This window comes from Geospiza fortis, unplaced genomic scaffold, assembly GCF_000277835.1.
Source record: "Geospiza fortis unplaced genomic scaffold, GeoFor_1.0 scaffold835, whole genome shotgun sequence".
NCBI classification, from domain to species: domain Eukaryota; kingdom Metazoa; phylum Chordata; class Aves; order Passeriformes; family Thraupidae; genus Geospiza; species Geospiza fortis.
Genome location: NW_005054803.1, coordinates 3,983 through 31,881, shown reverse-complemented (window position 1 = coordinate 31,881; position 27,899 = coordinate 3,983). Strand labels below are relative to the sequence as shown.

The 27,899-nt window shown below is 42.6% G+C and overlaps 1 protein-coding gene across 1 annotated transcript; it reads left to right on the top strand.

The window, feature by feature from the left end:
- The first annotated feature begins 574 nt into the window (after positions 1–574).
- Positions 575–27,899, top strand: LOC102035768 (DDB1- and CUL4-associated factor 12-like). The gene is made up of 6 exons (XM_005431186.2): positions 575–832; positions 16,721–16,927; positions 18,114–18,174; positions 19,862–20,055; positions 20,685–20,750; positions 27,008–27,899. The coding sequence occupies exons 1-6, from the start codon at positions 668–670 to the stop codon at positions 27,224–27,226; spliced, it is 912 nt and encodes a 303-aa protein (XP_005431243.1). The 5' UTR covers positions 575–667; the 3' UTR covers positions 27,227–27,899.

Below are 27,899 nucleotides of genomic sequence, written 5' to 3'. Positions count from 1 at the left end.
GGGAAGGAGTAGTCCCGGCCACCGTGGCTGTCGGTGCGATACAGCGGGCAGCTTCCCCCCGTCTCTGCTCCCTGCCCCGGTGGCTCCGGTAGCTCCAGGAGCTCTCTGTTCGGCCCGTAACCGCCGAGTTCCCGCCGCCCCAGAGCTGAGCGTTACTGCGAGGCCACCCCAGGCCGGGACGGAGGAGGCCGATGAACGGCGCGGTCAGTATCAGATGGCCCCCGCGGTGTCACCTCCAAACCTGCCGAGCTCACGCCAGGAGGCTGTCGGGGCTTTTCCGTTTAAAGTGCTTCTTGGCTTCCTCTTGTTTCTATAAGCTTTTGGTGTCCCAACGGTGCCGAGCCGGGGTGGATTGTTTTCAGTATTATGGCAGTGTTACTTCTTTAGCAAATATTTATGCCTAATTTTATGTTGCTGAAGGCTTTATCACAATTTATGAGTTAATCTTCGTGTATGGTATTATATGGGTAGTTTGGAAGGCTTCAGTATTTTGCTGAGAATATATTTGAATTTAGATGGCTTGTGTCTTAAGTTTGTTCTAGTCGCTTTATCTAAGTTTAATGCTTCTTTTCCACAGTACGGGTGGGATCACCCAATTCACAAAAGGAAAAGACTCCACCGGGTGAAAAGGTCTGTGGTGTACTACCTGAAAGGTAGAGAGGTCAGGATGCAGAATGAGTCCAGCTATCACCGCTTGTTGCATGGATATGCAGCCCAGCAGCTTCCCAGCCTCTTGAAGGAGAGAGAATTTCACCTTGGAATCCTTAATAAAGTATTTGCCTCCCAGTGGCTGAACCATCGGCAAGTGGTGTGTGGGACAAAATGCAACACAGTAAGTGCCACCTATCTTTTGCTTCTTGCTGTTAATTATTCTACCCCCAAATTACACTTACCATAATTGAAGTATGTAGATAGCCAAGGAATATATTAGGAAATAATTAGGTGTGGATTCCAATTTGTGCACAATTAATTTTGAATAAAGGTAATGCTTAACGATCACCCATTCTCATCTGAAAACATGGCACTATGCATATGGCCTGAAACCTGAACATGAGGCCTGTATCTCATGCAGCATCTGTAATCCACATAGAGCGATTTACATCTATTTGCAGCATGGCAAGCAACAGTAGGGTTTGATCTTTCTTCCTGCCCTGCAAATGTAAAGTTAATGAATGATGTTAGCTTTGCTAAATGGTAGCTAACATGCCTGGCAAAACTTGCTAGTAAGACTCTATTTTTATTGTGCTCAGTCTTTTACCATTTGGTTTTATGTATGGTTCTGTGCTGCTGACTTGGGTCTGGAGCATCTCTCTTATGAGGAGAGACTGTGGGAGCTGGGCCTGTTTAGTCTAGAGAAGAGAAGACTGAGAGGGGATCTCAATTAATGCATATAAATATCTCAAAGGCAGGTGCCAAGAGGATGGTGCCAGACTTTTCAGTGATGCCCAGTAACAGGATGAGGAGCAATGGCCATAAACTACAACACAAGAAGTTTTACCTCAACATGAGGAAGAACTTCTTTACGTTGAGGGTAACAGAGCACTGGAACAGGCTGCCCAGGGAGGTCACAAAGTCTCCCCCTCTGGAGACATTCAAGACCCACCTGGACATGTTCCTGTGTCACCTGCTCTGGGTGGCTGTGCCTTAGCAGGGGGTTGGACTGGATGATCTCCAGAAGTTCCTTCCATCCCTAATGATTCTGTGACTTCAAAAAGCTGCTACAAAACTAAAAACTATGGTTAAACTCCAGATATTCTTCAAAGTAGCTAGCAATGTTCCAAACTGAAAAAAAATTAATTTAGATCTTCAGGATTATTCTTTTGCTTTTCCAGTTTGTAATTTTTTTCCCACTCTAAATCTGTTTTTAGTGTTTAAATAACTTCCCTTGCTTATGTATCTTTACATGCTTTAGCAAAATTTGAAATCTGTTCGGACTCTGTTATTGTGGCAGGGCATCCTCAACATGGGGAATAAAGAGCCTTGACTCCGTGATTGCAGAAGGCGGAACAAATGCTTTATTAAGCTATACTATACTATACTACATACTATGCTAATACTATACTACCACTATACTAAAGAGAAACCCGTGACCCTTACAGTCACAACACAGCTTTGACCTAATTGGTTAATCAATCAAAACCACTATCACCAGAGTCCGATTAAGAAACTACCTTTTGGTAAACAATCTCCATAACACATTCCACATGTGCACAACAACAGGTGCAGAGATTAAGATAAGAATTGTTTTTCTCTGAGCTTTCTTACAGCCTTCCCCAGGAAAAATCCTAGGAAAGTTGTGCCTGCTGCTCTCTGTGAAGAGAGCTGTGGCCACACTCTGTCATGTTTCAGATTTCATATTTCCAAAGCATCCCTTTATAGGAAAAGATTAAAATAATGTAGTATGTGATTAATAAATGGAGGAGATCATACTTCTTAGGTAATGCTCTCTCTGCTGGAGTTAGTGGCCCAACTTCATTGGCTGAGGTTTCAATGTCATATATGAAATTCTATTTGAATTAGTGCAAAATCCCAAACCTGTTCTTTGCAGGTTCGTTAGTGCCACAAAAATGAATTGAGCATTGTAGAGAATGTATAGATCAAGCAGTTCTAAAATCTCAAAGTATATCACTAGGTGTGATTATTTCTTTGCCTCAAGTTTTGGTTTTTTTGGTTGTTTTGTTTTTTTTTTTGTGAAAGCTACACTCAATGATCTGACCTGCAAGGGACAGTGTTTTTTGGTTTTGTTTGTTTGGTTTTTTCATTTCAGATGTTCTGTTATTATTCATAGTTACATAGCAGGAGGCTTTCATGCAGTAGCTCTTAAGAAGCAAGGCCTAGCTGTATAAACAAAACAGTCTTTTGACAGGAATTAAGTCTGAAATAGAATCTCTCTGCCTTCAGTTTCCATATGTGTTCATTGCCTCGGTCTCAAGAGTATTTGGTTTTCTGTGAACTGCATGTGATACCCATGTCTGTCTTCATAATCTGGTAGTTTCTGTGCCAAGTATAGTGTGGGTGGTAGAGATGCCCTTTAGCAAGCAAAGTCTCTCACTTCTCCATCCTTTGTCATCTGTCAACATGTGCTGTCTCCCAACCTCCTGAAATTAAATGTGGAGGGCAAGACACAAAAACTGACAAATGTGATTTTGGCACTGAACAAATTCAATTATATCAAAGTGTGTGCCCATTAGATAGTGCTTCAGAGATTCACATCAAGATGGATTGTCTGATTGTGTGGTCTTGTCTCCAGAAATGTAGTTCAGTCAGTCAATTTGTTACCAAATGTCTGAAAACCAGAAGGAGTGTCATGGTTTGACACTGGCACAATGCCAGTGCCCCATCAAAATACACTTTCCCTGGTGTTTGCTGTGAGATGTGACCAGGAAATAAGCAAAGCAGGCTTCTACCTTAGGAATAAAGGAAAGAAAACTTTATTAACTACACTACAACTACATATAAAAAGAAACACACACAAGGAAAATGAAAACCTTGCAAAAAAAACATTTCCTCCTCCCCCCACCAAATTCTCCCAATACAATACATCTCTCCCCCAAATTCCCAACTCTCAGTCCATCACCACCCTTCAGACAATCAATCCCCAGTTCATCAAGAGGAGAGGAGTCTTCCTTGTGCCATAGGCTTCCCCTGGAAACATCGTTGAAACCTCGTGTGTTTCCATGTCATTCGTGGCACCGCCCGGAGTACAATCTGCCATCGTGACCTCTTCCTTCCATGCCCAGTGCTCTCACCACTGCGCATGGACCAGACCTGCTTCTAGGGTTCCCCTTTTAAGGATGCTTACTTCTCTACCCCCTGGGGCCGGGGGGTCTCCAACACTGAACCCTCTCAGTCCTGAGCCATCGCCTCCCCCTGGATGCAGCCTCTGTGTCACAAGGAAGCGTGGTTCTGTCCATGGCTGACAAGAAGCGTCCAGCATCAAGCCACTCCTTATCTCTTGCCATCTAGGGTTCTCTCACAACCCTGCATCACAACACACTTGCCTATTTCCTGCTCCAGAAGAGGCCAATGCTCTGCAAAATTTTCATTGTCCAAACAGGGGTTAAAAAAACCTCTTACAAGCGGCCAGGCTTCTCCGTGCTCTCCCCCATTCTCCATAAGCCGGGCATGCTGCCAATTCCAAGGCCTCAAGGCCACAGCACCCAGCGCTGGCTTCTCTCTCTGTCTCTCCTGAGAGAGCTTCCCAATGCCTCCTGGTGCCCCCACCACCCTTCCATCTTGAGGGGCCTTCAACCCCCTCTCTGTCCGAAACTCGGCTCACCTGAAGGCCTTCCCCTCCCCCGCCCAGCCGGCAGAGCTGGATGGGGGGAGAGATCTGTCCAGTTCCCCAGCCGGAACCCAAAGAGGAAGTCCCAAGGGAAAGCTCTGCTTTTAACCCCTGTGTTCTCAGAGGCGTATCCAAATACCTCACTGGTCAAAACAGGTGCCAATTTCAGAATCTGAACACCTATTGGCCTCTGGCCACTCCATTCCCAGAAAACCTATTTCCTGTAAACCCACGACAATTCCTTAACACCAGCTTTTTGTGTTAGAGAGGGCATCATTTATTCATGTGCCTGGAAGGGCATGGAGGATCACTCCTTCCTAACATGCCCCCCTGATTTCTACAAACGTGTTGCTAATATACAGTCACTACATGCATATTATAATTTGCCCATTACCACAAAAATCCTTCTAATGTTCCCCAAGTTCCCAAACTCAGTCCTTGTTTTGGCTGTAGCTGCATTTTTAAACCAGATGTCTCCTCTTTATCTTCTAACGTCCTTGCTTGGAGAACAATTTCTGCATGCCTTGCTTCTCTGCTAAAGATCCACAGACAGTGTCTTCTCTGCTAAAAGTTCGCAGTCACAGTGTCTTTCTACTAAAAGCTCACAGTTACAGTAGAAATTGAATTAACCTTCTTGGTATCAAATTCACTGGCTTCTTTTACCACTGCTCACTTCTCAGATGTTTCTTTATATCATGAATTGTTTCTCTGCACTATTTCAAGTAGGACATGTGAGGCCATTACCCACTTGCATTGCCTGTACAGCACAACCTGTGAGTAGGTTTTGTGCTAAGATCAGTGCACATTCTGATTTCCACCAGAAAGCAGGCATATGTTTGATATCTTAGTGTTTAAAGAGTCCATGTTTCTTTTGGGCTTGGCATTTTATCAGTAAATATGTATTGCTGCAGAACAGAAGCCAAGCATTTTGTTAACGTAGAAAAAAGGTGTTTATTGTTATAAATTATCAAATCGTGAGCCAAAATTATCAAAAATTTAGCAAAGATTTATTAATTTGTCTGCGAGACCGAAGTTTGGTCTTCGAAACCACCACAGCCAAAGATACAGTGTCGAGCCCGGGATCGACACCGGGTGAACCTGGATCTGACCTCCTGGAGTGTCAGAGTCTCCCCCGTTCATGAATACTGCTTCTTGCAGTGAGGTTTAATACAGTTTATTTTGCCCGAGGCAAAGATGACCAAATTTCCTTTGTATCTCTTCACATGCATTGCTGTTTCTTTCCATGTGCAGAGCTGGACAAAAACCAGGTCCAGGTGTGTAGTCAGTGACAATAGGCTCCTGGAAGCCATGTATTCAGATGTATCAGGGTGGCGCCCCCGCTGACTATCTTGATAGATGCAATCGGCTATTCTTCCCCTGGGAGCCTCTATTCTTACGTTAAGGCGTCGATTGTTATCTTAACATGTGTCCGGGAACTAGTTGAATCTGAATAAGATAGCTACTCCCGGCCAAGGTGGTCAAAAGACATGGTTTGGATTTCACAATATTTTATACATTAATAGCATGAATTATCCCTACCATATATTACATTTATAATCTAAATAAAAGTAAAGACTAGGAAAAATCAAACAGTGCTACTCAGTGTGACCAGTGGGGGTATTGATATAATGACACTGTAAGCATTGTCTTGCTTCTGTTGTTAGCAAAAAGCAAATCTGAAGGAAAACAATAACATCATTTTCCAGCTTGGCTGAGGGTGAAATTTTTGTCTGAAGTTGTACTTTTGCAGAATAGGATGTCCCCACATGCTAGTTCTTGCTGGCACCGATGTGTGTGTGTCTGGGGAATCAGCTGGATCAGCTTCCTGCTTTGTGCAGATGGGCTTTCTTGTAGGGTTAGTTTTACTGAGACAGATATGCAGCTGATCTTGTAGCTACCTGAGGACTAGTTGCTGTCATAGGGGTCATGAAACTGTTTGGGTGGATGAAGAGTGTCTTGGTTTAGAGCAAAATTTTGGGAGAGAGAGTCCCCAGAGGGGCTCTAGTAGGAAGATAAATTCAATCGGCCCCTCCCCCCCAACCAGTCCGGGAGAAAATACCTCCTTGGAGAAAAGTGGAAAAAAGCTGTTTATTAAACAATAGAACCTAACAATATTAAAACAATAAAACCCCTTGCCGCTCTAAAAGAGATGACCAACTGAGAAAACCCCCCGGGTTGCAGCCCAGCTCACTCAGTCTCTTATCAGTCCTTCTGGTGCTGGAATTGTCGCAGGCCAGGCCCGGCCCGGCCCGGTGGCCACGGTTGTGAGCTGCCAGTGCTCCCCTGGGTGTTCAGTCCAGAGCAGGTTCCAAGAGGTCCAAAGAAAAGGAAAAGAAAAACCACAGTCCAGGGACTCTTCTTTGCCTCAGCCAGCTAAAACTAACTAAAAGCAAAAGGAGAGCTCTCTGTCCTGCCGTCTGTCCGTCCGCAGACAACACAGTCCTGGAGCAGGAAAGCGGGGGAGTACGTGCAATGTCTGAGGGAAAAAAAACTGTGCGATTCTTCTCTCCCCCCTTTCACTCTCTGCAACAAGTCTTAAAGGTGCAAAACTTATTATTATTCAGCATAAACAAATGAGACGATTTGGGGATAAAAGCATCATATAGTCAACCCAGGACAAAGAGGCAAGTGGATTCTCCAAGATTGGCTTAAGCCAATTGTGAAACTTCATCACAGTTGATTTTCTCTTAGTGACTCAATTTTTAGCAGGGCAATGTGTTTATCTTGGGTTTCTTTCAAATGGTAATATGAATGACAAGAATGTGCCTGTGATTTCTGAGAGCTGTATGTGAGAGCTGGGACACAGAGCATGTCAAGTACTTCCTGTGTGAGGACTAGGCAGTCTTTTTCATGCGTGTTCTTTATGTTTTGTAAATCTATGTCCATCCTGCTTGCATAATAAAATATGCTGTAGCTCAAGGTGACACCCTTTGTTTGGTTGATTTGTATGATCAACTAAAAGATAGGGCTGCCTGTTCATCTGCTGTTCTGTATGCAGGGGCAGCAACAGAGGACACAAGAGTCTAAGTGCTGCCTTGAAATGACATTTAGTAGGCCTAGGGTTTAATTTTGCTGTATAAAGTCAATGCTTTCAGTTAAAGATGCATGGGAAAGGCACTTATATTTAATTAATTGGTAATTTTGTTGGTTCCTGTTTCTCCCCTCCCCCAAACTGTTGTCTCCAAAAGGCAGGTCATAAAATGGAATTATACTTGATGAAAGAGCCTGGCAAACTGTTCTGATCACAGTATTGTATATAAATTAAGGATGGATTTTCCAGTTCACACTCTGGTTGATAGATACTTGATTCCTTGCCACAGTCTTTACTTTTGGCAAACTGATTAATGAAGTTCCTTAGTTAATGAAGCAGGGCAGTTTCTAACTTGATTGTAAGCAGTTTGAAAAGGGGACAGCTGCAGTGTTGCCTTTTTCCCAACCTGGAAATGAAACTCGAGATAATTTTAGTAAGGGGGAAATATAAAAGGGGATCTTTATTTGAAGGCCTTCAGAGGCAGTTATGGAAAGATGTCCACAAAAGCCCGCCCCTCCCAGGGGTGAGTACATATCTATACATTTTAGGAAATTAGCATAATTGATAAAAAGCACCAATTAGGAGGACAAGCGGTGATTCAATTTCCCCCCAGGTTAAGCCTCTTCTCTGGAGTTCCCCCCTCAGCACTAGCTGTACTTTGTTCATGAAAATGTATCTCTGAGAGTTGTTCTTGGCCTTGGTTCCCAGGAAGAACCAAGATAGCACTGGGGCCTTGTACCCCCTGGGGCTTGGAGCTCTGGAATTTGTTTTGTCTTTCTGCCTAGGGAAAGGCCATGGAAAAGTACTGGGAAAACAAGTCACTAATACAGTAGGCTACAAAGCTACAAATATATGTGTGAAGAATACAGAGAACATATAAAAGAAAAAGGGTAAAACCCAAACGGCATCAGCAGAGTAATTGTATGGGGGCCTGTCGTGGTTTGACACAGGCACCCATGAAAGCCGCTCGCTCGGGCAGAGGAGAGAAAATTTAATGAAGGGTTCATGAATTGAGATAAGGACACGGAGAAAACAATTCAAGGGAAAAACAGGCTCAACTTAAACTTGCAAAGTGAATTTATTACTAACAAAATCAGAGGAAGATAATGCGAAGTGAAATAAGCCCTTAAAACACCTTTTCCCTCCAGCCCCTCCCTCCTTCCCACCAACAGTGCAGGGAGACAGGGCATGGGGGTTTTGGTCAGTTCGTCACTTGAAGATTTTCTTCCACTGCTCTGGGAGAGGAGTCCTTCCTCTGTAAGGCCATGGGGTCCCTCCAACCGGAGACAGTTCTCCGTGACCTTCTGTCGCTATAGGACATGAAATAAAACGACACGCACGCTGGAACCTCCAAGGTAAAAAAAAGTGTTATAAATGATCAATCGAAAAGCCAAATTATCAAATTGTGAAAGATTTTGTTTTCCGCGACCAAAATACGGTCCTCAAAAACCCACAGACAAAGAGACAGCGTCGAGCCTGGGATCAGCACTGGGTGAGCATAGGTACGACCTCTATCGCACCAGATCTCCCTCTGTTCACAAATGCCGTATCCAACGAGGCTATTTTATACAGTTTTTTATGCCTGAGGCAGAGGTGCCCCGATTTCTTTTGTAATCCTGCATATGCATGAGAGTTTCTTTCACTGTGCAGGGCTGGACAATTGCTGTTTCCTGAGTAGTGGCAGGCATTGATCGTGTCAGGGGAAGTCGCGTATTCAGATGTATCTTTCCGGGCAACTTCTTTTATCTCCATCGATGGTATCAGTCGAGCGATGATCACTCTTGGGTGTCTCTTGATTACTCCAGAGGACACGATCATCACGCTGGCCACGTCTATTCATGGGTAAATGGGGGTATTGTTCTGCTGCCTTCAGGAATTTCAACATTCCGAAGTAGATATCTGTCTCTGGGCTGCTTGTGGTCAGAGACTCGTTTGGATTTTACAATCTTATAAAATACATTCTCACTTGAAGCATGAATTATTTCATAACATATATTACAGAAGTTTATTTTCTGACTCCAACATTTATAGACTTTCAAAAGTGACAGTGGATTGGAGGATGAAAGTGCAACCTCTCCAATGACACTGGACAAACCAAGTCCATCAAATTCCTCCTCCTCCAGAAAAGAATGTAAAACAATCATTATTTACAGAAAATTGCGTGAGAAAGTTAATTACAAGAATGTAAACATCAGAAGGCTTAGAAGAACTTAGAAGAACAGGGCGACAACCTTCTTCAGCGTGGATCCACTATCACGAGTAGCAGCCATACCGCACCTGCTGCAATATAAATTTCCCCCCATGGGCAGACAGTCTTCCCAAAACTGCTGCGACGTGGGGCACTCTTCCACGGGGTTTAGTCCTCCAAGGACAGGCTGCTCCAGCTTGGAAGCAGGGGCTCCCTCTCTCCACCGGGTCTTCCACTGGATCACAGCCTCCTCCAGGCATCTAACCGCTCCAGCATGGGCACCTCCCCCATGGACTGTGGGTGGATCTCTGCATCCCCTGTGGACCCATGGGCTGCAGGGGGACAGCCTGCTTCACCATGGTCTTCACCACGGCCTGCAGAGGAATCTCAGCTCCGCTGCCTGGAGCACCTCCTCCCCCTCCTTCTTCGCTGACCTTGGAGTCTCCATGCTGTTTTCTCTCACATGTTCTCACCTCCACCTCTTCTCTGACTAGAAGAAAAAACTATTGTGCCCACTTTGTTTTGGTTTTCTTCTTAAATATGTTATCACAGAGGCATTACCAACCTCTCTAATTGGCCCAGCTTTGGCCAGCGGCTCATCCATCTTCAGAGCCATCAGGGATTTGCTCTGCTGGACATAATGGAAGCTTCCAGCAGCTTTTCACAGAAGCCACCTCTATGGCCCTCCCGCTACCAAAAACCAGGCCAAGCAAAACCAACACAGTGGTCTTCAGATCCTCTGCATCCCCAGCTCTAAAATCCCAGGGGTCAACCTTGAGTCTCCCCAGTGCTTTCTGCCAATGGCTCCAGGAAGGATCATTCTCCCCAGCTGTGGTGTAGAGCACATTTTTTTACATCTTTCCCTGTTCTGACTGTCCTGAGGGACTACAGCATGAACTGTCTCCTGTTTGATTTGCTCAAAGGCTTTTTGTTGCTCAGGGCCCCATTGGAAATAATTCTTTTTCCTGGTCCCTTGATAGGGAAATCTTATTATAATTTGGAATATACATTCTCCAAAATCCCGCAATGCCTAAGAAAGATTGTGTTTCTTTCTTGTGAGTTGGTGGAGACATTACTGTTATTTTGTTGAGCACACCTACTGGTATCTGGCAATGCCCATATTGCTATTTTATTCTTAAAACCTGTATCTCTTGGGCAGGTCCCTTGACCTTACTTTGTTTTATAGCAGAATAGGCTTTCAGAAGGATTTGGATTATTTTCTTACCTGTCTCAAAAACTTCTACTGTATTTCCCCGCACAATGACTTCATCAATGTATTACAGGAGTTCTGGAGCTTCATCCTTTTCCAGTGCAGTCTGGATCAGTCCATGGCAGATGGTATTGCTGTTTCCACCCCTGGGCAGTTGGTTCCAGGTGTACTGGAAGCAAACCGTGGCCTGCATTCTGCTGCCAGAGGGATTGAGAAAAACCCACTGGTGATATCAGTTGAGACACCACTTGGCTGCCTTTGACTCCAGCTCTTACTGAAGTTCCAGCATGTCCAGCATGGCAGCACTCAGTGATTGTGTGACATTGTTCAGGCCATGAATATCCACTGTCAGTCTCCATTCTCCATTAGACTTTTGCACTGGCTAAATGGGGCTAATAAAGGGTGAGTGGGTCCTGCTGATCACTCCTTGGCTCTCCAGTTAAGAAATCAGCTTATGGGTTGGAATCAGGGTGTCAGTTATTGCAATATTACTGCTAGTTCACTGTTGTGGTAGCGATCTGCACCTGCTGTTCTTCAACCTTCAGTAACCCCACAACTAAAAAGTTCTCTGAGAGACTGGGCAGGGTAGACAGCTGATAACTTTCCTCTGTCTCCGGAGCAGCTATACCAAAAGCCCACTGGTACCCTTTTAGAGCCTTGAAATACCCTCTCCTGAGGTAATCTATGCTAAGGATGCAGAGAGCCGCTGGGCTGGTCACAGTGGGCTGCTTTTGCCATTCATTCCCAGTCAGGATGATTTCAGCCTCCAATACAGTCAGATGTTATGATCCCTCTGTCACTCCAGAAATGCAAATGGGTTCTGCCCCTCTATAGCTTGATTTCATTAGGATACACTGTGCACTGGTATGTACTAGAGCCTTGTACTCCTGTGGGTCTGATGTACCAGGCCATCGGATCTACAAGTCCAGTAAACCCAGTTTTCCTTCTCTTCCACCTGGCTGGAGGCAGGGCCCCTCTAGTTCTGATCATAGGATTCTCTACTTACTTCTTGTAGAAATGGATTAGAATTTTCTTCTGTAGGATCGGGAGTAAGATCAGTCCTTCCATTCTGCCTGAGAAACTGCCCACTGTAGCTTGAAGCAGCAGCTTTCCTGCAAGAACCCTCTTTTGTGATTGTTTTTCCCTGCAATTCCTCTACCTGTGCCTCTAGGATTGAGGTAGGTTTTCCATTCTACTTCCTCATGCCCTCTCTGTGGTCCCACAGGCAAAACCACAGGGTATCCCATGGTGTGTACCTTCTATATCCTCTCTTTTGAGTAAGAGGATGCTTAATGGTAATAGTTGAGATGCTGGTCCCTACAGGTGTAGAGTAGGGCATATCCTCTTTGAGTTGGTGGAATTCTCAGGACAGTTTTTCCACAGCTGACATGAGAGAGGGAGAGATTGTCTTTGTATTCCCAGAGCTGGTGTCGTGGGTTTGGGTTCTTCAGGGAATTTTTTTCCCATCTCAAAGGAGGACCCTATGAGGAGAGGGGGTTTCCTGAGAAACAGCAGAATAGGCAGCTGGAATGACCATCAGGGACTCCAAAAATATCCGATGACTCATCGGACTACATCAATCCATTGTGAAACTCCCCACCCTGGGGGAGGTACCACCTGAACCTGACCACATATAATCTCAAGGTCTAGGGGCTTGGGACACCACCACCACCACTGGACAGATCCAGAGGAGGACCCGAACTTCCACAGGAGGACCAGACTTTCCATAGGATCACCGCTTTAAACAAGACTGTGAAAAACGCCAATCACTTGTTTTAAAATTTTAAAAGTTTAATAGTAATAAAATGGTTATAAAAATAGTAATACAAATTAGAGCAATAAGAATTTGGACAATCAGAGTTAGGACAATAAAGGACAATAAAAGCAAAGAATTATGAACATTCGGATGCTTTCCTCTTGAAAGCATAGCTTGCTAACAAAGCATTAACTCTTAAAAGCAATAGCCTGTTGCATATTCATATATCTCATACAAGATACATACATTCCTTTCAAACTAGGGATTTCTCTGGTTATTGTCAACTTTCCCCCCCTTCATCTTGTTGGCCCCTCAGTGTCTGGAAGGAGGTAGAAGGAGACTAGTACTTTACGATAAGGAGGCAATAATTCTCTTTGGGATTTTAGTGTCTTTTTGCTGTTATCTCTGTGTGAAGAATTTCTGGATTATTTCATCCCTTTCTTGAACTAGTTAAAAAAGTATATTGCATAGCATAGTTTCTATTTTAACATTATGTTATAGCCTAAAACTATATTTAACACACTACTGAAAAGGATTAATGTCGTTGTTGAGGCGGTCATGACACAAAGCAGAGACCACAAGCAGTCTCAGATGGCGACTCTTTATTATTGAACATGGCTGACCTTTTATACACTTTCCAATTGTTTATGCTTCTTCCACCCTAACTATTGGCTACAATAAATCAACATAACACTATTGGTGAAAAGTTACAGGGACTTCAACTAACTTTCTAAAAATACTTTGTCCAGCTGCAAAGTTCTCATCTTTATTCAGTTCCTCACTTCTCTTGGTCTCCTTGGTTACAGCCTTGGAGAGAGAGCTCCTTATCAGCTTCTTCTTGCTTCTCAGCTTCTTCTCGCTTCTCAGCTTCTTCTCGCTCCTTTAGCTAACAGGCCCGCTGTTAGCCCCTTCCACAGATTAATACAGTATAACTTTTTAACATAACACATATAATATTAATTTTAATATTTGCAAAAAGCCAATCATAAAAAAGCATTTTTCACAAAGACTGTGTACAGAAAATCACGCATTTGTTATAGATGAGTAATGAGATGGTTGGCTCTCACAGTTAAGGGGTGAACATTATATGTATGTTAAAAGAAGGTTTGTAGATGTATAGTTATGTTACTTTAATATGTCATTCCCCCCCCCACCCCCGCATTGTTATCACGGGATGGCCTTGGTAGTTGGGGCATTTGGGGAGGGTTGGCTTGTTACTATAGTAATACCTGACCTCCAATCAAGATGTAAGAAAGTGATCTCCACCACTAGATGGCAAGGAAGGAGTCGACTGACAAGACATTAGGAGGGGGTAGCAGTATAAATGGCAGAGCATCCATTTTGTAGGCGAGCATGTGGCTGATAGTCACAGGGGCTCCCAGAGCTGTAATTTTTCCTTATTTCGTCTTTTTGTTGTATTTTTTGTTAAGGTTTTATAAACCTTTAAAATTTTAAAAAGTGAGCAGTCGTTTCTCACACTATGAAAAGCTAGTGTCCATAAAGGAGACAGAGGAGTCCTGCAACTTTATTCAAATAAAGGGAGAGAGTCCGCTGGGCCACATGCCTGCAGGGTTTTCTCTCTCGGGATTTTGGTGGACACAGCCTCCTTTTATTATAAACTACCAGCTGCATGTTGCCCTCTCTTCCTTTCCCCGCTGGCGGAGGTACTAGGAAGGTACAGCCTTCCTGAACTGCCTACCTCATATTCCCCCTTGAACCTAGTGTTTTACCCCAAAGTTCAGAAGTTCAGCCTTGTGCAGACCCCACTTGTCTGTTTCAGGAGCCAAGCTGTCTGGGCCCTGTAAGAAACCTGCTGCCCTAAGTCAGTAGAGACATAAAGACCCATTTCAAAGACGTTAGCACCCACACCTTCACCCATAGAATTGTTTATAACGACATTAACACACATCTTCCCGATTATGCACTTGTTCAGGGGTGAGGTTCAAAAACATTGGAGGTGCTCACTGTCCTAGGCACTTGCCCATACTATCCTGCATACCCCATCACTCAGAACTATTCAGCCTCAGGGCAAATCTCTGGGTGATGTTCTTAAATAGTTGTTTAATCTGAAAGAAGACCTGAACTATATGCAGCAACATGCTGGCTCCTAGCAAAAGGGCCAGGTTGGTTGCAAGTGTATTGAAAGGATATTTAAAATCTTACACATTCTCAAATACTACTGTAATCATCCTGGAGGAGAAGGAAAGCAGGAAGGCAGGATGGATGGATGGATGTTGGAAGATGTATTCGAGGAGAAAAGGCAGAAGATGTAACTGTTAATAGTTCCCAGTAGATGGCTCCTGAGGTACAGATAGGATGGCAATAGTGAGGACACATACCAGGTTAGTTTCATGACCAGTGGTTCTATCATAACATAGGCCAGTATTACGAAGTACAACAAAATTATAACCTTGGTCCAGGCCTCAAGGATGATAAACATCACCACAGGGAAGACATACTGCAAGTAAAGTGTCACACAACACAACTCTGAGAAAAAGTGCAACAACTGTGAGAGTAAATAAATCAACATTGTGACCCATGACTATTAAACTAATATAATGAATGCTTATAAGAAATTTGTTTTAACATGCTCTGGTCAGATCTGTCATTGTCTCAATGCTTTGAGCCCCATTTTGGGTGCCAAAATGGACTGTTGTGGTTTAACTCCAACTGGTGGCAGCTAAGTACCACACAACTGTTCACTCACTTCCCCTCCCCTTCCCTGGATGGATGGGGAGGAAAATTGGAAAAAATGTAAAACCTGTGGGCTAAAATAAGAACAGTTTAGTAATTGAAATAAAGTAAAATATTATTGTTATAATAGGAAAAAAAGAAATAAAATCCAAGAAACAGAAGTGACATACAATACATTTGCTTACCACCCACTGACCCATGCCCAGCTGTCACGAGCCATCCTCACGGATGGGTTTCGTGATGGTTCGTGATCTCAGGGTGCAAAAAGAACCGACACGGTACAAGGGGGGTTTGCAGTGATAATCAAAACAAATGCACCTTTATTGAAATAACCACAGCCAAAATGCGTTGGGGAGGAATTGGGGAAAAAGGGAAAAATAAGGGAAAAGAGGGAGGAAAAAGAAAAGGGTAAATAGCTACCAAACGTAATTGTACCTTCAGGGGAAAGAATGGTGTTTGGAAAAGGGGTACACACAGTCTATGTTCTCAGCAGTGGGTGAGAGCTGTTGTCTTCTTGATCCACTGCCTGCACCTGCAACATCCATCTGGCTTTGGTCAGCTTGCCTCCCCCGACACAGCCCCCTGGGTTGGAGGTTTCAGTCCCAGTCCTTGGAAAGTGTGAGAGGGGGCCCTCTCACATAGGGGTTTCATGTCTCAGTTTTTCTTTGATGAAGAGGCTTCTTACATCTCAGTTTGTCTGTCATAGTGGTTGCAAATGAGTGAGAGGGGTCTTCTGCAGGGGACCACCCAGAACTCAGGAGAAGTCTGGCCAGGCCGAGAGGTGGGGAAAAATCCCAGAGCTATTGTTGCAAAAAGGTCAGAATGTCCTTCTTTCTTCTTGTTGAGCTCAGTGTAGCATACAGTAAATACACCTGTGAAAACAATAACTTAGCAATGCTCTCAGGTCTCGGGGCCCTGCTTGACATGTGACTTTCTCCTACAGGGCTAGACAGGGGGGGTCTTTTCTTCAGTGGTCCCCCAATGACGATCGTGAGGCAGATGAGGGATATTTCGGACAGACTCTCACACCAGCCCATCCCCCAACAGTGATTGGCAGCTCCCAGCCAATCCCAACCCCCTGCTTTATATATGGAGCATAATGTTCTATGATATGTAATATCCCTTTGGCCAGTTTGGGTTAACTGTCCTGGCTATGTTCCCTCACAGCCTCTTGTGCACCTGCTCGCTTATACAGAATGGAAAACTGAGAAGTCCTTGATTTAAAGTAAGCACTATCAAGCAGCAACTAAACATCAGTGTGTTATCAACTTTATTCTCATACTAAATCCAAAATACAGGACTATACCAGCTACTAAGAAGGAAGTTAACGTTATCCTAGCCAAAACAAGGATGGATGATTAAAGTAAAACCCACAGTTATTTAATTTAGTTGTTTTAAGAAGGAATGTATACATTTTTCAACCATATTTGCAACATTTGTGGATTATACATTTAAAGAATGTTAGTTCAAAATAGGAAGGATATTTGACCACCTTGGTTTTCTTATCTGTAAACCCACGACAGTGATAATGACTTGTATCTGCTTTTTTCCTCCAGTTATTTGTAATAGATGTCCAGACTGGTCAAATTACCAAGATTCCTATTCTGAAAGATCGTGAACCTGCCATGGTGAACCAGCAGGGATGTGGTATTCATGCCATTGAGCTCAACCCCTCAAGGACCTTTCTAGCCACAGGTGGAGACAACCCCAACAGTCTTGCAATTTATCGTCTGCCTACACTTGATCCTGTGTGTGTGGGAGATGTAAGTGGGAGTATTTGGGAAAATTTTATTCTGTCCTAAGAATTACTACTTTGAAGTGCGTAAGGTCAAAGCAAGTGTAAAATTTGGGAGTTTTGTAGTGGAGAGTGAATTAAAAAGGAATGAGTACATAAATATATGAGAGTATTCTCAGGGTTCTAAGATTTCTTTCTTATCCTCATTCAGGTCTACTTCAGATTACTTTTAAGCACTGAAAATGTAATAAAATCTTCACTGTCAAAGTCTAATTGGGGTGATGATGATCTCTGAAACTTAGCTTTAGTGAAAAAGCTCATTTGAGAAGTTGTAAAGTTGATTCAAGGCTTTCTCTTCTCCAGTGCAGCTTATATATGTATTATTTCACAGGTGGAACTTGGCTTTGAGGAGTAGTTCTAACCCAGTGGCTTGTGGCACTTTGATAGACTTTGGTACTGGTTTTATTTTTGAAACATCATGAGACCTTTTTAAAACAGCCAATCTTAAAAAGAAAACGGTTGAAATGGGTATAGTAGTGTCCTGTAAGCACTCTTATTTTTCCTTTTTGATTCAGGACTTCGCATAGACGTTAACTACAACAGCAGAGCTCAGGTCAGAGTTTCTGCAGTAGGAGATAACCAGCTGCAGAAAGGCTTGAATCTGAAGATTTGCATGACTTGTTATTCATGTGCCACTGTGACTGCAGTTTTTCAAACAGAACTAGACCCTTATGGTCTTTTTTTATACACAGGCTTCTCACCTTCTGAGTAAAAGATTCTTGAAAATTTAATCAGTAGGTCATATATTTCAAACATAATTTTTTTGTTTCTTTTTAGGGATGTGCATTTGAAGAAATAAAAATAAGCAGCTACTTTATAGAAGTAAAGAACACTGCTTTCAAAATGGAAAAAATCCAAGTCCTTAGAATTGAGATTAATTTTTCCTTGGTCGGAGATCTGTTTTTCTATTGCCTAATTGCTCTCTATTAATTATACATGTCAAAATCAATAAAAGTTAAAATTGCTGTTAGGTACTTAAACTGCTACAGCTGGATAGTGGAATATTATTTATATGTTTTTAGCATAGGTCTTCTCTTTCTGAGTTTGCACTTAAGTATTCTTCACTTTGATATTTTTTTGTCTGCCTTGAGACCACTGTAGAATATAATGGAACAGAAAATCTGTCTTTTTTTTTCTTTTTTTTTTTCTTTTAGGATGGACATAAGGACTGGATATTTTCAATTGCATGGATAAGTGATACTATGGCTGTTTCTGGTAATGTTAATTTTTAATTTTTTTTCCCCCAGAATTTTATACTGATGTACAGCACTTGATAGGTCTTAGGGAAGCACCTTTAGAAGGGATTTGAAACCATTTGGAGCTACTTTGCCTATTTAAACCATTCTTGGTCTTAGTACAGCACTTAGCTTTTTTAATTTTTTTTTAATTTGTTGAGCCCTGATCTAGATTGTACTTTTTTTTTTTCTAGTATTGGAGGGAATACTGTTGTCTTTACAGTAGGTGTTGACATGAGAGGGTGTCTTAACACAGTACGTTCAAGGGAAGGATTCTACACTAGAATAATTTCAAGATACAGCTGAACAGTACTAGTTTCCTGAAATCCTATGGAAAACTGATTAATGAAAACTCAGTTTGTTTTATCAAGCTATCAGCAAAGTTGTGTGTGTGTGTGTGTGTGTGTGTGCGTGTGTGTGTGTGTGTGTGTGTATATATAGGCACACATATTGTGGGAACTAATACAGAAGGTTCTAATAGAAAAGGTCAATTACTGACTTTTTAGTCAGTGTAGTTGGATAATCAGTGTAACTTCATAAAGTATTACTTACCTTGAGTAAAGGCAGCAATATGCCATTGAATTAATGTATTAGTTTACTGTCTTTCTGTGCTGAGAGGGTTTTGTATTCCATTCAAGGAGGTGTCAAACTGCAGGTGACAGAAAATCTTAACAGTCTCATATAAAAATCAAATGCTTCAACTGATGATTCAGTAATATAAAAAAACCAAAAGCTAACCCTTGAGTTGATCCTTGCAATTCTCTAACCCAAATATCTGCATTAAAAAAACCCATTAAGTGACATTGTGTAGGGAAGAAATGGAGGTACATGTCAAATCTATCAGAGCTGACTTAAATGGAAGTGAGTTGCCTAAACACCAGAAGGGATGGGTATAGGACCTTGGATTAAATCCGTATTGATCTTTGAACCAAAGACATTTAACTTTCTTCATCCAGTATTGTTGGTCTCACTGATTCATATTTTGTATCATTATGTTCAAATTCAGTCGAAAAATAAAATGAATTCTTGCTTGTTTGGCCTCAGTTCCTGTGTTACATTCTTTAAACAAGAGGTTGAATGAGTTGAATTAACAGTAGATTTTATTTAAATTGATGCAAATTGTGGTTTTAAATATATGTTTCTGTTCAGTTCACTAATGTATGTGTACAGATCCATAAACATGCTGTCAGAAATCAAACTGTCTAGAATTGGTATAAACCCCACTGAGTTTTCTTGTAGGTTTTTGTATTGGTTTAACAGACTGTCAATCTCAGCCTCAGTAAGCCAGGCTCAGGCTGAACACATAGGCTATTCAATTGCCTCTGAGTTTATTCCACATGTGAATCTCTAATGGTGATTGTTGTACAGGATCATGTTTTTTTGATGCATCTCAATCAGTTTGAAAACAGATGAGGTGATCTAGCTGATTGGAAACCATGTAGACAAACCAGTTGACAATAAGTTCACAATGTTATGAACTTAACACCTCAGTAAAATCATGATTTTGTTAATAATACCTAATACATAGGCATCAACAGTGTGTTCAGTTAGATTAAATGAATCTAAAGTATCCTTTCTTTTTTTAAGACCTCATGGTTTATTGCAGTTCATTTTCTAAAAAGGATAATTATGTATATTTGAAATGCTGTTATGGACTACTTATTCAGGTTCCCGGGATGGTTCGATGGGTCTCTGGGAAGTTACAGAGGATGTGTTGTCCAAAACTGATGCCAGGCATAATCTCTCTCAAGTTCCTGTCTATGCCCACATAACACACAGCGCTCTGAAGGATATCCCCAAGGAGAACACCAATCCTGACAATTGCAAAGTCCGAGCATTGGCTTTCAACAATAAGAACAAGGTCAGTAAGATAAGCAAGACAGTTGAGTAGTCCTAATGGTAGCGTTCAGGAACACATAATCACGGAATGATTATATGCAGGTGCTTTTATTAAGAGCTCTGGGTGTCAGGGGTACACAGACCCAAATCTGACTCTGACATGGTGTCAGACCGAACATGTTTTATATTCTATCGTTATATAACGTACATATTAATTATTAAACTTACATTATTCTATTGTATACATTGATTTCATCCAAGCATGGATTTCTCGTGATCCCTCTCAAACCTCTAACATAGTTTCTCATGATTCTTTAAACAATAATTATATCTAATCACATCTAACAATTATATCATTTATCATATACTGACTACAGAGGTGCAGTTTCACATGATCTAGCAAATACAAGGCCTAACATTTCCCAGGGCCTACTAAGCCTTTCTTTCTAGCTCCCCAAATTTTCTGTGATTTTAAAATCTTTTACTATCACTAAAACTGTCCATATGTATTTGAAAAAAAAAGTCATCTAAATAAAATATACTAGAGAAGCAACCTGGAGTGTGAGTTTGTAAGGACATCTATAATACAAAAACTAACTCTTACTTTTTTTTTCTTTTTTTTTCTTTTTTTTTTTCTTTTTTTCATAATAGGAACTGGGAGCTGTGTCCTTGGATGGGTATTTTCATCTTTGGAAAGCAGAGCACACACTATCAAAGGTGCTTTTCTGTTGGTGTAAAACTTAAAACATTGTTTTGCATTGAAGGCTATTCACTATTCTTTATTTCCTATAAATGCTTGATGAAAGATCAGCAGTGTTTGTAAAACACTGTCCTGGTTCTGGCCAAGACAGGGTTAATTTTTGCAGCAGCCAGGAGGGGCACAGCCTGGACCCTGAGGTTATTAAATACCACCTCACACCAAGTGTAGAGGGAATGGAAGGGGGTGGCATTTTTCCAGTTTTGCTGGGGTGTATGGTTGGGTGGTGCCAGGTTCTACAGAGTGAGCAATCACGTGTGAATCATTCGCTTGTCTTGTACACACTGCTATCAGTATTGTTCTTGTTTGGTTTTTTTTTTTTATTTTGTTGCTGTTTCTAGAAAATTGTTCTTATCTCAACCCGCGATCTTTACCTTTTTTTTGCCTCAAATTCTCCTCCCCATCCCACCGCAGGGGGAAGTGAATGAGTAGTGCATGGTCTGGGGTGATTCAATGGGAACACTAAATTGGGAAATACCATTCCTAAACCATGACAGTCAATTTGGCACCCAATGTGAGGCATGAAGCATTGAGATAACAACATATCTGACCAGAGCAGGTTGGAAACAAATTCGATCTAAGCATTTGTATTAGGTACAGAGCCACTGGTCACAACTTTGCTTGGTCTGTTCACATTATGGTACCTAACCCTGTATATGTTCCCCCATGTGCTCCTCATGGTGCTCTTTTTCAGAGCAGGGAGAGGGATTAGGATTGCTTTATTGCTGTACTGTGGGATATGAGTTTATGACATGATAACATCAAGGGCAATGAGGGTCATTTAGGATGTGTCTTGAGTGCTGCTCTCCTGTATTTGCCTTGGGTGCTACCTCTGGGAATTCATTAATAATTGTACTGTCTGTAGGGAGAACAGGGGAGGATGATTTGCCCCAGCTTTTCACACCCTTTTCCTCCTTCAGGTTTGTTACAACAGCTTGTGAGAATTTTTAATTTCCTTTGGATGTTAAAGAAGGCGCATGTTCTTCTTGCTATGTCTACTCAGTACATGTTTAGAATTATGAAAGAGACTTCTTGTATGGTCATTCAGAGATCTACCCGGAGGGTGGATAGTCATGAGTGGCATGGAATGTGGGAGAAAATGGGATGGTTTCGGAGGACTTCTGTTCTCCAATGGTTTGGAAGTTCACCCCTGAACAGGACCCTGATAAAGTGGCAGAATATCTGAAAGGAAAATGCTGTGGTGATTCCAGAGAGGCACAAAGTAATGCAATGTGCTGGGCCCTGGCTACTGTTTACCAGATACCACTTGTCACTAGACAGCACCTTCAGGGGGAGGAGGAGGAGAAAAGCAGAGCAACTGCCACTGTGGCCACTCAAACTGCAGCTGAACCAGAGGAACAACACATGCCAGTAGCAGTCATACCTATACAGAAAAAGAAATGCAAGACCAAATCAGTTTGCATAGTGAAGGATGAAGGGGAAGTAGGGCCCTCAGAACAGGAGGAAGAAGCAGGGACAGAGATAATCACCCAATCCCTATCCCCAGGTGAGCTGCACGATATATGAAAATATTTCAGCCACCAGTAGGGTGAGCCCCTGGTGACCCGGCTGCTCTGATGCTGGGATAGCACAACCCACAGTTGGAAATTAGAGGATAGCGAAGCCAAGCAACTGGGATCCCTTTCCAGGGATGCAGGCATTGACAACAGCATTGGAAAAAGGACAGAAATCCTCAGCCTCTGGAGGTGACTCCTGTCAAGTGTGAGGGAAAGATATCTTTTCAAAGAGGATCTATCAGTGCACCAAGACAAGTGGAACACCATGGAGCAAGGTATCCAGTACCTGAGAGAATTAGCTGTGCTGGAGGTACTCTATAGAGATTCAAATAACAAGCAGTCCCCTGTAGATCCAGATGACATTTAGGGCACACAACCCATGTGACACAAGTTCATATGGGAGCATGCCATTGTCATACGCCAACTCATTGGCAGTGATGTCATGGACAGAACAAGAACAAACAGTGGATAATTTGGTTGCCCAACTCTGGCAATATGAGGAAAGCCTCTCTTCCTGTGGGCCTGCATCTCAGCTGTCCAAGGACTTCCAGCAATTTAAAGAGAAAATGTCCTGTGCCCTGCCAGTACAGGCCAGAGTCTCTGCTATTAAGAGCAAGCACGCCCCTGCTCAAGAGAGAGAGGGAATACACCACAAGGTAGGTAACCTGTGGTTTTACCTGCATGACCACAGAGAGGACATGAAGAAGTGGGATGGAAAACCCACCTCTACCCTAGGAGCTATGGGTATGTGAGTTGAGAGGAAGAACAACCACCACAGGTAATTCTTCAAGGAAAATTCTGCTTCAGTTTCCAGTGGGCGGGTCCTCAGACAGAAGGGAAGGTGCTGATGTTACTTCCAAACCTCTTGAAGGGACCTGTGGTTGATCATATTTATAAGAAGTGAGCAATGAGTACCATGACCAGAACTAGAGGGGCCCTGCCTCCAGCCCGTTGGAGGAAAGGGATAATCAGATCTACTGGACTATGTGGATCTAATGGCCTGGCACATCAGACCCACAAGAGTACAATGCTTTAATTTACACTGGTGCACAATGTACCCTGATGCCATTGAGATATGTAGGGTCAGAATCTATCTCTATTTCTGGGGTGACAGGGGATCCCAACACCTGACTATACTGGAAGCTGAACTGAGCCTGGGTGGGAATGAATGGCAAAAACACCCCATTGTGACTGGCCCAGCGGCCCTGTGTATCCTTGGCATAGATTACCTCAGGAGAGGGTATTTCAAGGACCCAAAAGGACGTTGCTGGGTTTTTGGGATAGCTGCTGTAAGACAGAGGAAATTAGGCAGCTGAATACCTTACTTGGTCTCTCAGAGGATCCTTCTGCTATGGGACTGCTGAGGGTCAAAGAAGAACAGGGTACTGATCACTATCACAACAGTGCACTGTCGACAATACTGCACCAATCAGGATTCTGTGAACCTCATCCACAAGATGATTCGTGAACTGGAGCACCAGGGAGTGGTCAGCAAGACCCACTTACCCTTTAATAGCCCCATGTGTCCAGTACATAAGTCTAATGGAGAGTGGAGACTGACAGTGGATAATCATGGCCTGAACGATGTCACACCATCACTGAGTGCTTCTGTGCCAGGCATGCTGGAACTTCAGTATGAACTGGAATCCAAGGCAGCAAAGTAGTGCCGCCATCGATATTGCCAATGTGTTTTTTCTACATTCCTTTAGCAGCAGAGTGCAGGCCCCAGTTTGCTTTTACCTGAAGGGGCATCCAGTACACCTGGAACCACCTACCCCAGGGGTGGAAGCACAGCCCTACTATTTGCCATGGACTGATCCAAACTGCATTGGAAAAGGGTCAGACTCCAAGAACACTTGCAATACATTGATGACATCATCATATGGGGCAACACAGCAGAGGAAGTTTTTGAGAAAGGGGAGAAGATAATCTGGATTCTCATGAAAGCACGTTTTGCCATAAAGCAAAGTAAGGTCAAGACACTTGCCCAGGAAATTTAGCTTTTAGGAGTAAAATGGCAAGATGGACAATATCAGATTCCAATAGATATGATAAGCAAAATAGCAGCTATGTCCTCACCAACCAGCAAAAAGGAAACACAAGCTTTCCTAGCACTGTGGGTTTTTGGAGAATGCATATTCCAGATTACAGCCAGATTGATTGTAAACCTTCTCTATTGCATGACCTGGAAGAAGAATGATTTCAAGTGGGGTCCTGAACAAGGTTTTGAACAAATTAAACCAGGAGAGTGTTCATGCAGTAGCCCTTGGGCCAGTCAGGACAGGACAAGATGTGAAAAATGTGCTCTATACCACAGCTGGGGAGAATGATCCTTCCTGGAGCCTCTGGCAAAAAGTACCCAGAAAGACTCGAGGACGATCCCTGGGGGATACAAAGGATCCAAGGTCTATTACACCTCAACTGAAAAAGAGATACTGGCAGCTTATGAATGGGTTTGAGCTGCTTCAGAAGTGATTGGCACTGAAGCACAGCTCCTCCTGGCACCCTGACTGCCAGTGCTGGGCTGGATGGTCAAAGGAAAAGTCCCTTCCGCACATCATGCCACTGATGCCATGTGGAGCTAGTAGATTGCTCTGATCACACAATGAACTCAAATAGAAAACCGCGATCATCCAGCAATCTTGAAAGTCATTACAAACTCGCCTGAAGGCAAAAATTTCAGACTAATTTCAGAGAAGAAGGTGACATGCTGAAGAGGCCCCACCATATAATCAGATATCAGAAAATGAAAAGCAATGTTCTGTCTTTACTGATGCTTTCTGCCGTATTGTAGGGATACATCAAACATGGAAAGCAGCCATATGGAGCCCTACATGGCGAGTTGCAGAAGCTACCAAGCAACAAGTTGGATCAAGTCAGGTTGCAGAGCTGAAAGTCGTCCAGCTGGCTTTAGGTATCACTGAATGAGAGAAGTGGCCAACACTCTACCTCTACACTGACTCGTGGATGGTAGAAAGTACTCTGTGGGGGTGGCTGGACCAATGGAAAAAGACCAATTGGAAGCATAAAGGGAAACTCATCTGGTCTGCTGAATTGTGGCAAGACATCGCTGCTCAGGTAGAAGTTGGCTTTTCAAACATTGGTATACACATTTAGTGAAGTCCACCTGGTTAGTTAACTCTAGAGGCTCTACCAGTCAAGCTGGCTCTGCCCTATCAAAACCTGCATATACCATAGAAGGGGATAAAGTCCCTGTGGTGCATATGAGAAATGTGTTGGGGAAGACAGTTTGGATCAGTCCTGCCTCAAGGAAAGGCAAATCCATCTGTGGGATTGTTTTTGCTCAAGGACCTGGGTGCATTTGGCACGTAATGCAAAGAGATGGGGGAATGCAATGTGTACCTCAAGGGGATTTGATTTTTGGGTGAGAACAGCCTGTAATGTTGAATTGTTTAATATTGGTTGCTGAATGCCACTGCCACTGTGTGCCATAACTACCATGGACAATGAGGATCGATTGCTCCAGATACACCAGTCATGAGCTCCTGATGCAGCAAACAGCCAACAGCACGCCAGCCCTCCTGTCTTGGAAGACATTTTGAATGGACAGCCATTGACTAAGGGAATGGTACCCATGTTTGTGTGTGTGTATATATCTATAAGATGTAGGATCTGGGTGTGATTTAGATGGTATAGAATAAGGGTTGGATAAAGTCCTGGTTCTGTCCAGGACAGGGTTAATTTTTGCAGCAGTTGGGAGGGGCACAGTCCAGACCCTGAGATTATTCAATACCACCTCATGTCATGGGCAGAGGGGACAGCGGAGGGTGGCATTTTTTTGGTTTTTCTGGGGTGTATGGTCAGGTGGTGCTGGATTCCGTGTAGTGAGCAACCGCATGTGAATTGTTCACCTGTCTTGTACACTCTGCTTTTAGTATTGTTGTTGTTACTGTTCATTTTCTTATTTCATTGCTGTTTCTAGTAAATTGTTCTTATCACATCCCATGACCTTTACCTTTTTTTTGCCTCCAATTCTCCTCTTCAGCCCACTGCAGGGGGAGGTGGGGGGGAAGTGTGTAAGCAGTGTGTGGTCTGGGGTGATTCAGTGGGAACACTAAATTGGGGAATACCATTCCTAAACCATGACAAACACATAAATCTTTAAGTAAAATGCAATGTCCTAAAAATTAGAACTTGGGGAAAGAAACTTCCCACTCACCTTATTTTTAAGGGTGAGAAGTGCTCTTAACTTTCTGCCAGTTCTGGGTGAGCTGAAGTGAGCTGTTCCATAGAGAGTATAATTGATACTTAATTAGTAGCCTTCATAAAGGAAGTTGCACCTATTTAAGTGTAATTATAGATCAAACCCACAAATATCTATACTACTGTATGAAGTAAGCTTTTTCAGCTGAGATCATGTCTCTGTATACCTGCTGAAGAAATGCCAGCTTAGAAAGATGTAAAACAATATGCCAAAATGTCCATTGTTCTTTGCATAATACATGGTTCAGCCTTTATCATCTCAGTTTTGTTCAGATAAGGCATCTAATCTTCAGGGGTTGTTTTTTCTCTGAGTCAGGTTGCTTTTCTCTTAAACTTCTATAGTTGTGATGAACTTATTTTTAGCTGCATTTTGGGTTTTTTCACTGCAACTCCCTTGAACATAGTTTACAGAATTGTTTTATTAGTGTTTTTTTCTCTTATCATAATGTGTTGATTTGTCTTTCCTTTGTTTCTAGTTACTTTCCACAAAGTTGCCATACTGCAGGGAGAATGTGTGTTTGGCTTATGGTCCGGAGTGGTCAGTGTATGCAGTAGGATCACAGGCACATGTCTCCTTTTTGGATCCAAGGCAGCCTTCTCACAATGTAAAATCCGTCTGCTCCAAAGAACGAGGCAGTGGTAAGAAACTTGTCAAAGGGTGCTTCAAATGGTTTGCTTGCAGAAGTAGCTTTTAAGACTGCAGTAAGATAAGCTTCCAATAAATATGAAGGTTTTTTTCATGTGATAGACTAAATTATTAATACCATATATAGGTTTTGTTTATATGACATTATTCCTTGAGCAACCAACAAACCAAATGTAAAATCAACTCTGAAATCTAATGAAGGACAACATCAGTGTTTTTATGATCAACTAAATTGCACGCCATCTAAATATTACTGAACTTCTAAAAGTATGCATTTTACTTATTACTGAACTTCACTGTGCATTTTACTTCTGCTTATTTTTTACTGTGTCTTATTCTGTTTTACTTAATTTCAAAGCAAATCCAGTCTTTGCACCACCTTATACTGTCTATTCTCACATTTTTCTCTGGGGACAGAAAAAAACCCATGTTGTCTGCTCTGTCTTATCATATTGGGAGTCAGTGCTGTGAGTGAATGCTTGCTTTGTCATTTTAAAGTAATGAGTGAGGCACTTAATTGTCAGTGTGTAATTTGCTTTAAATATACAAAAGCTTACTCTTAAAAAAAAAGTTTGCAGATTTTAGTGCTGTTTTCTGATGTGAATGTAGTATGTCCAATTGAACCTTACACCTGGGTCAAGCCTGGAGGTTTGTAGGGTACATGGCCACATAAGCTTCTTCCCATACCCTTTATTTTCAAGCATGAGAAGGCACTGTGTTGT

Excerpts from the sequence above, each read along its gene's own strand:
- LOC102035768 (XM_005431186.2), top strand. The coding sequence starts at position 668 with ATGCAGAATGAGTCCAGCTATCACCGCTTGTTGCATGGATATGCAGCC. Across the intron at positions 16,928-18,113 it reads ATCCTGTGTGTGTGGGAGAT|GATGGACATAAGGACTGGAT; the intron begins GTAAGTGGGAGT and ends TTTTTCTTTTAG. Across the intron at positions 20,056-20,684 it reads CTTTCAACAATAAGAACAAG|GAACTGGGAGCTGTGTCCTT; the intron begins GTCAGTAAGATA and ends TTTTCATAATAG.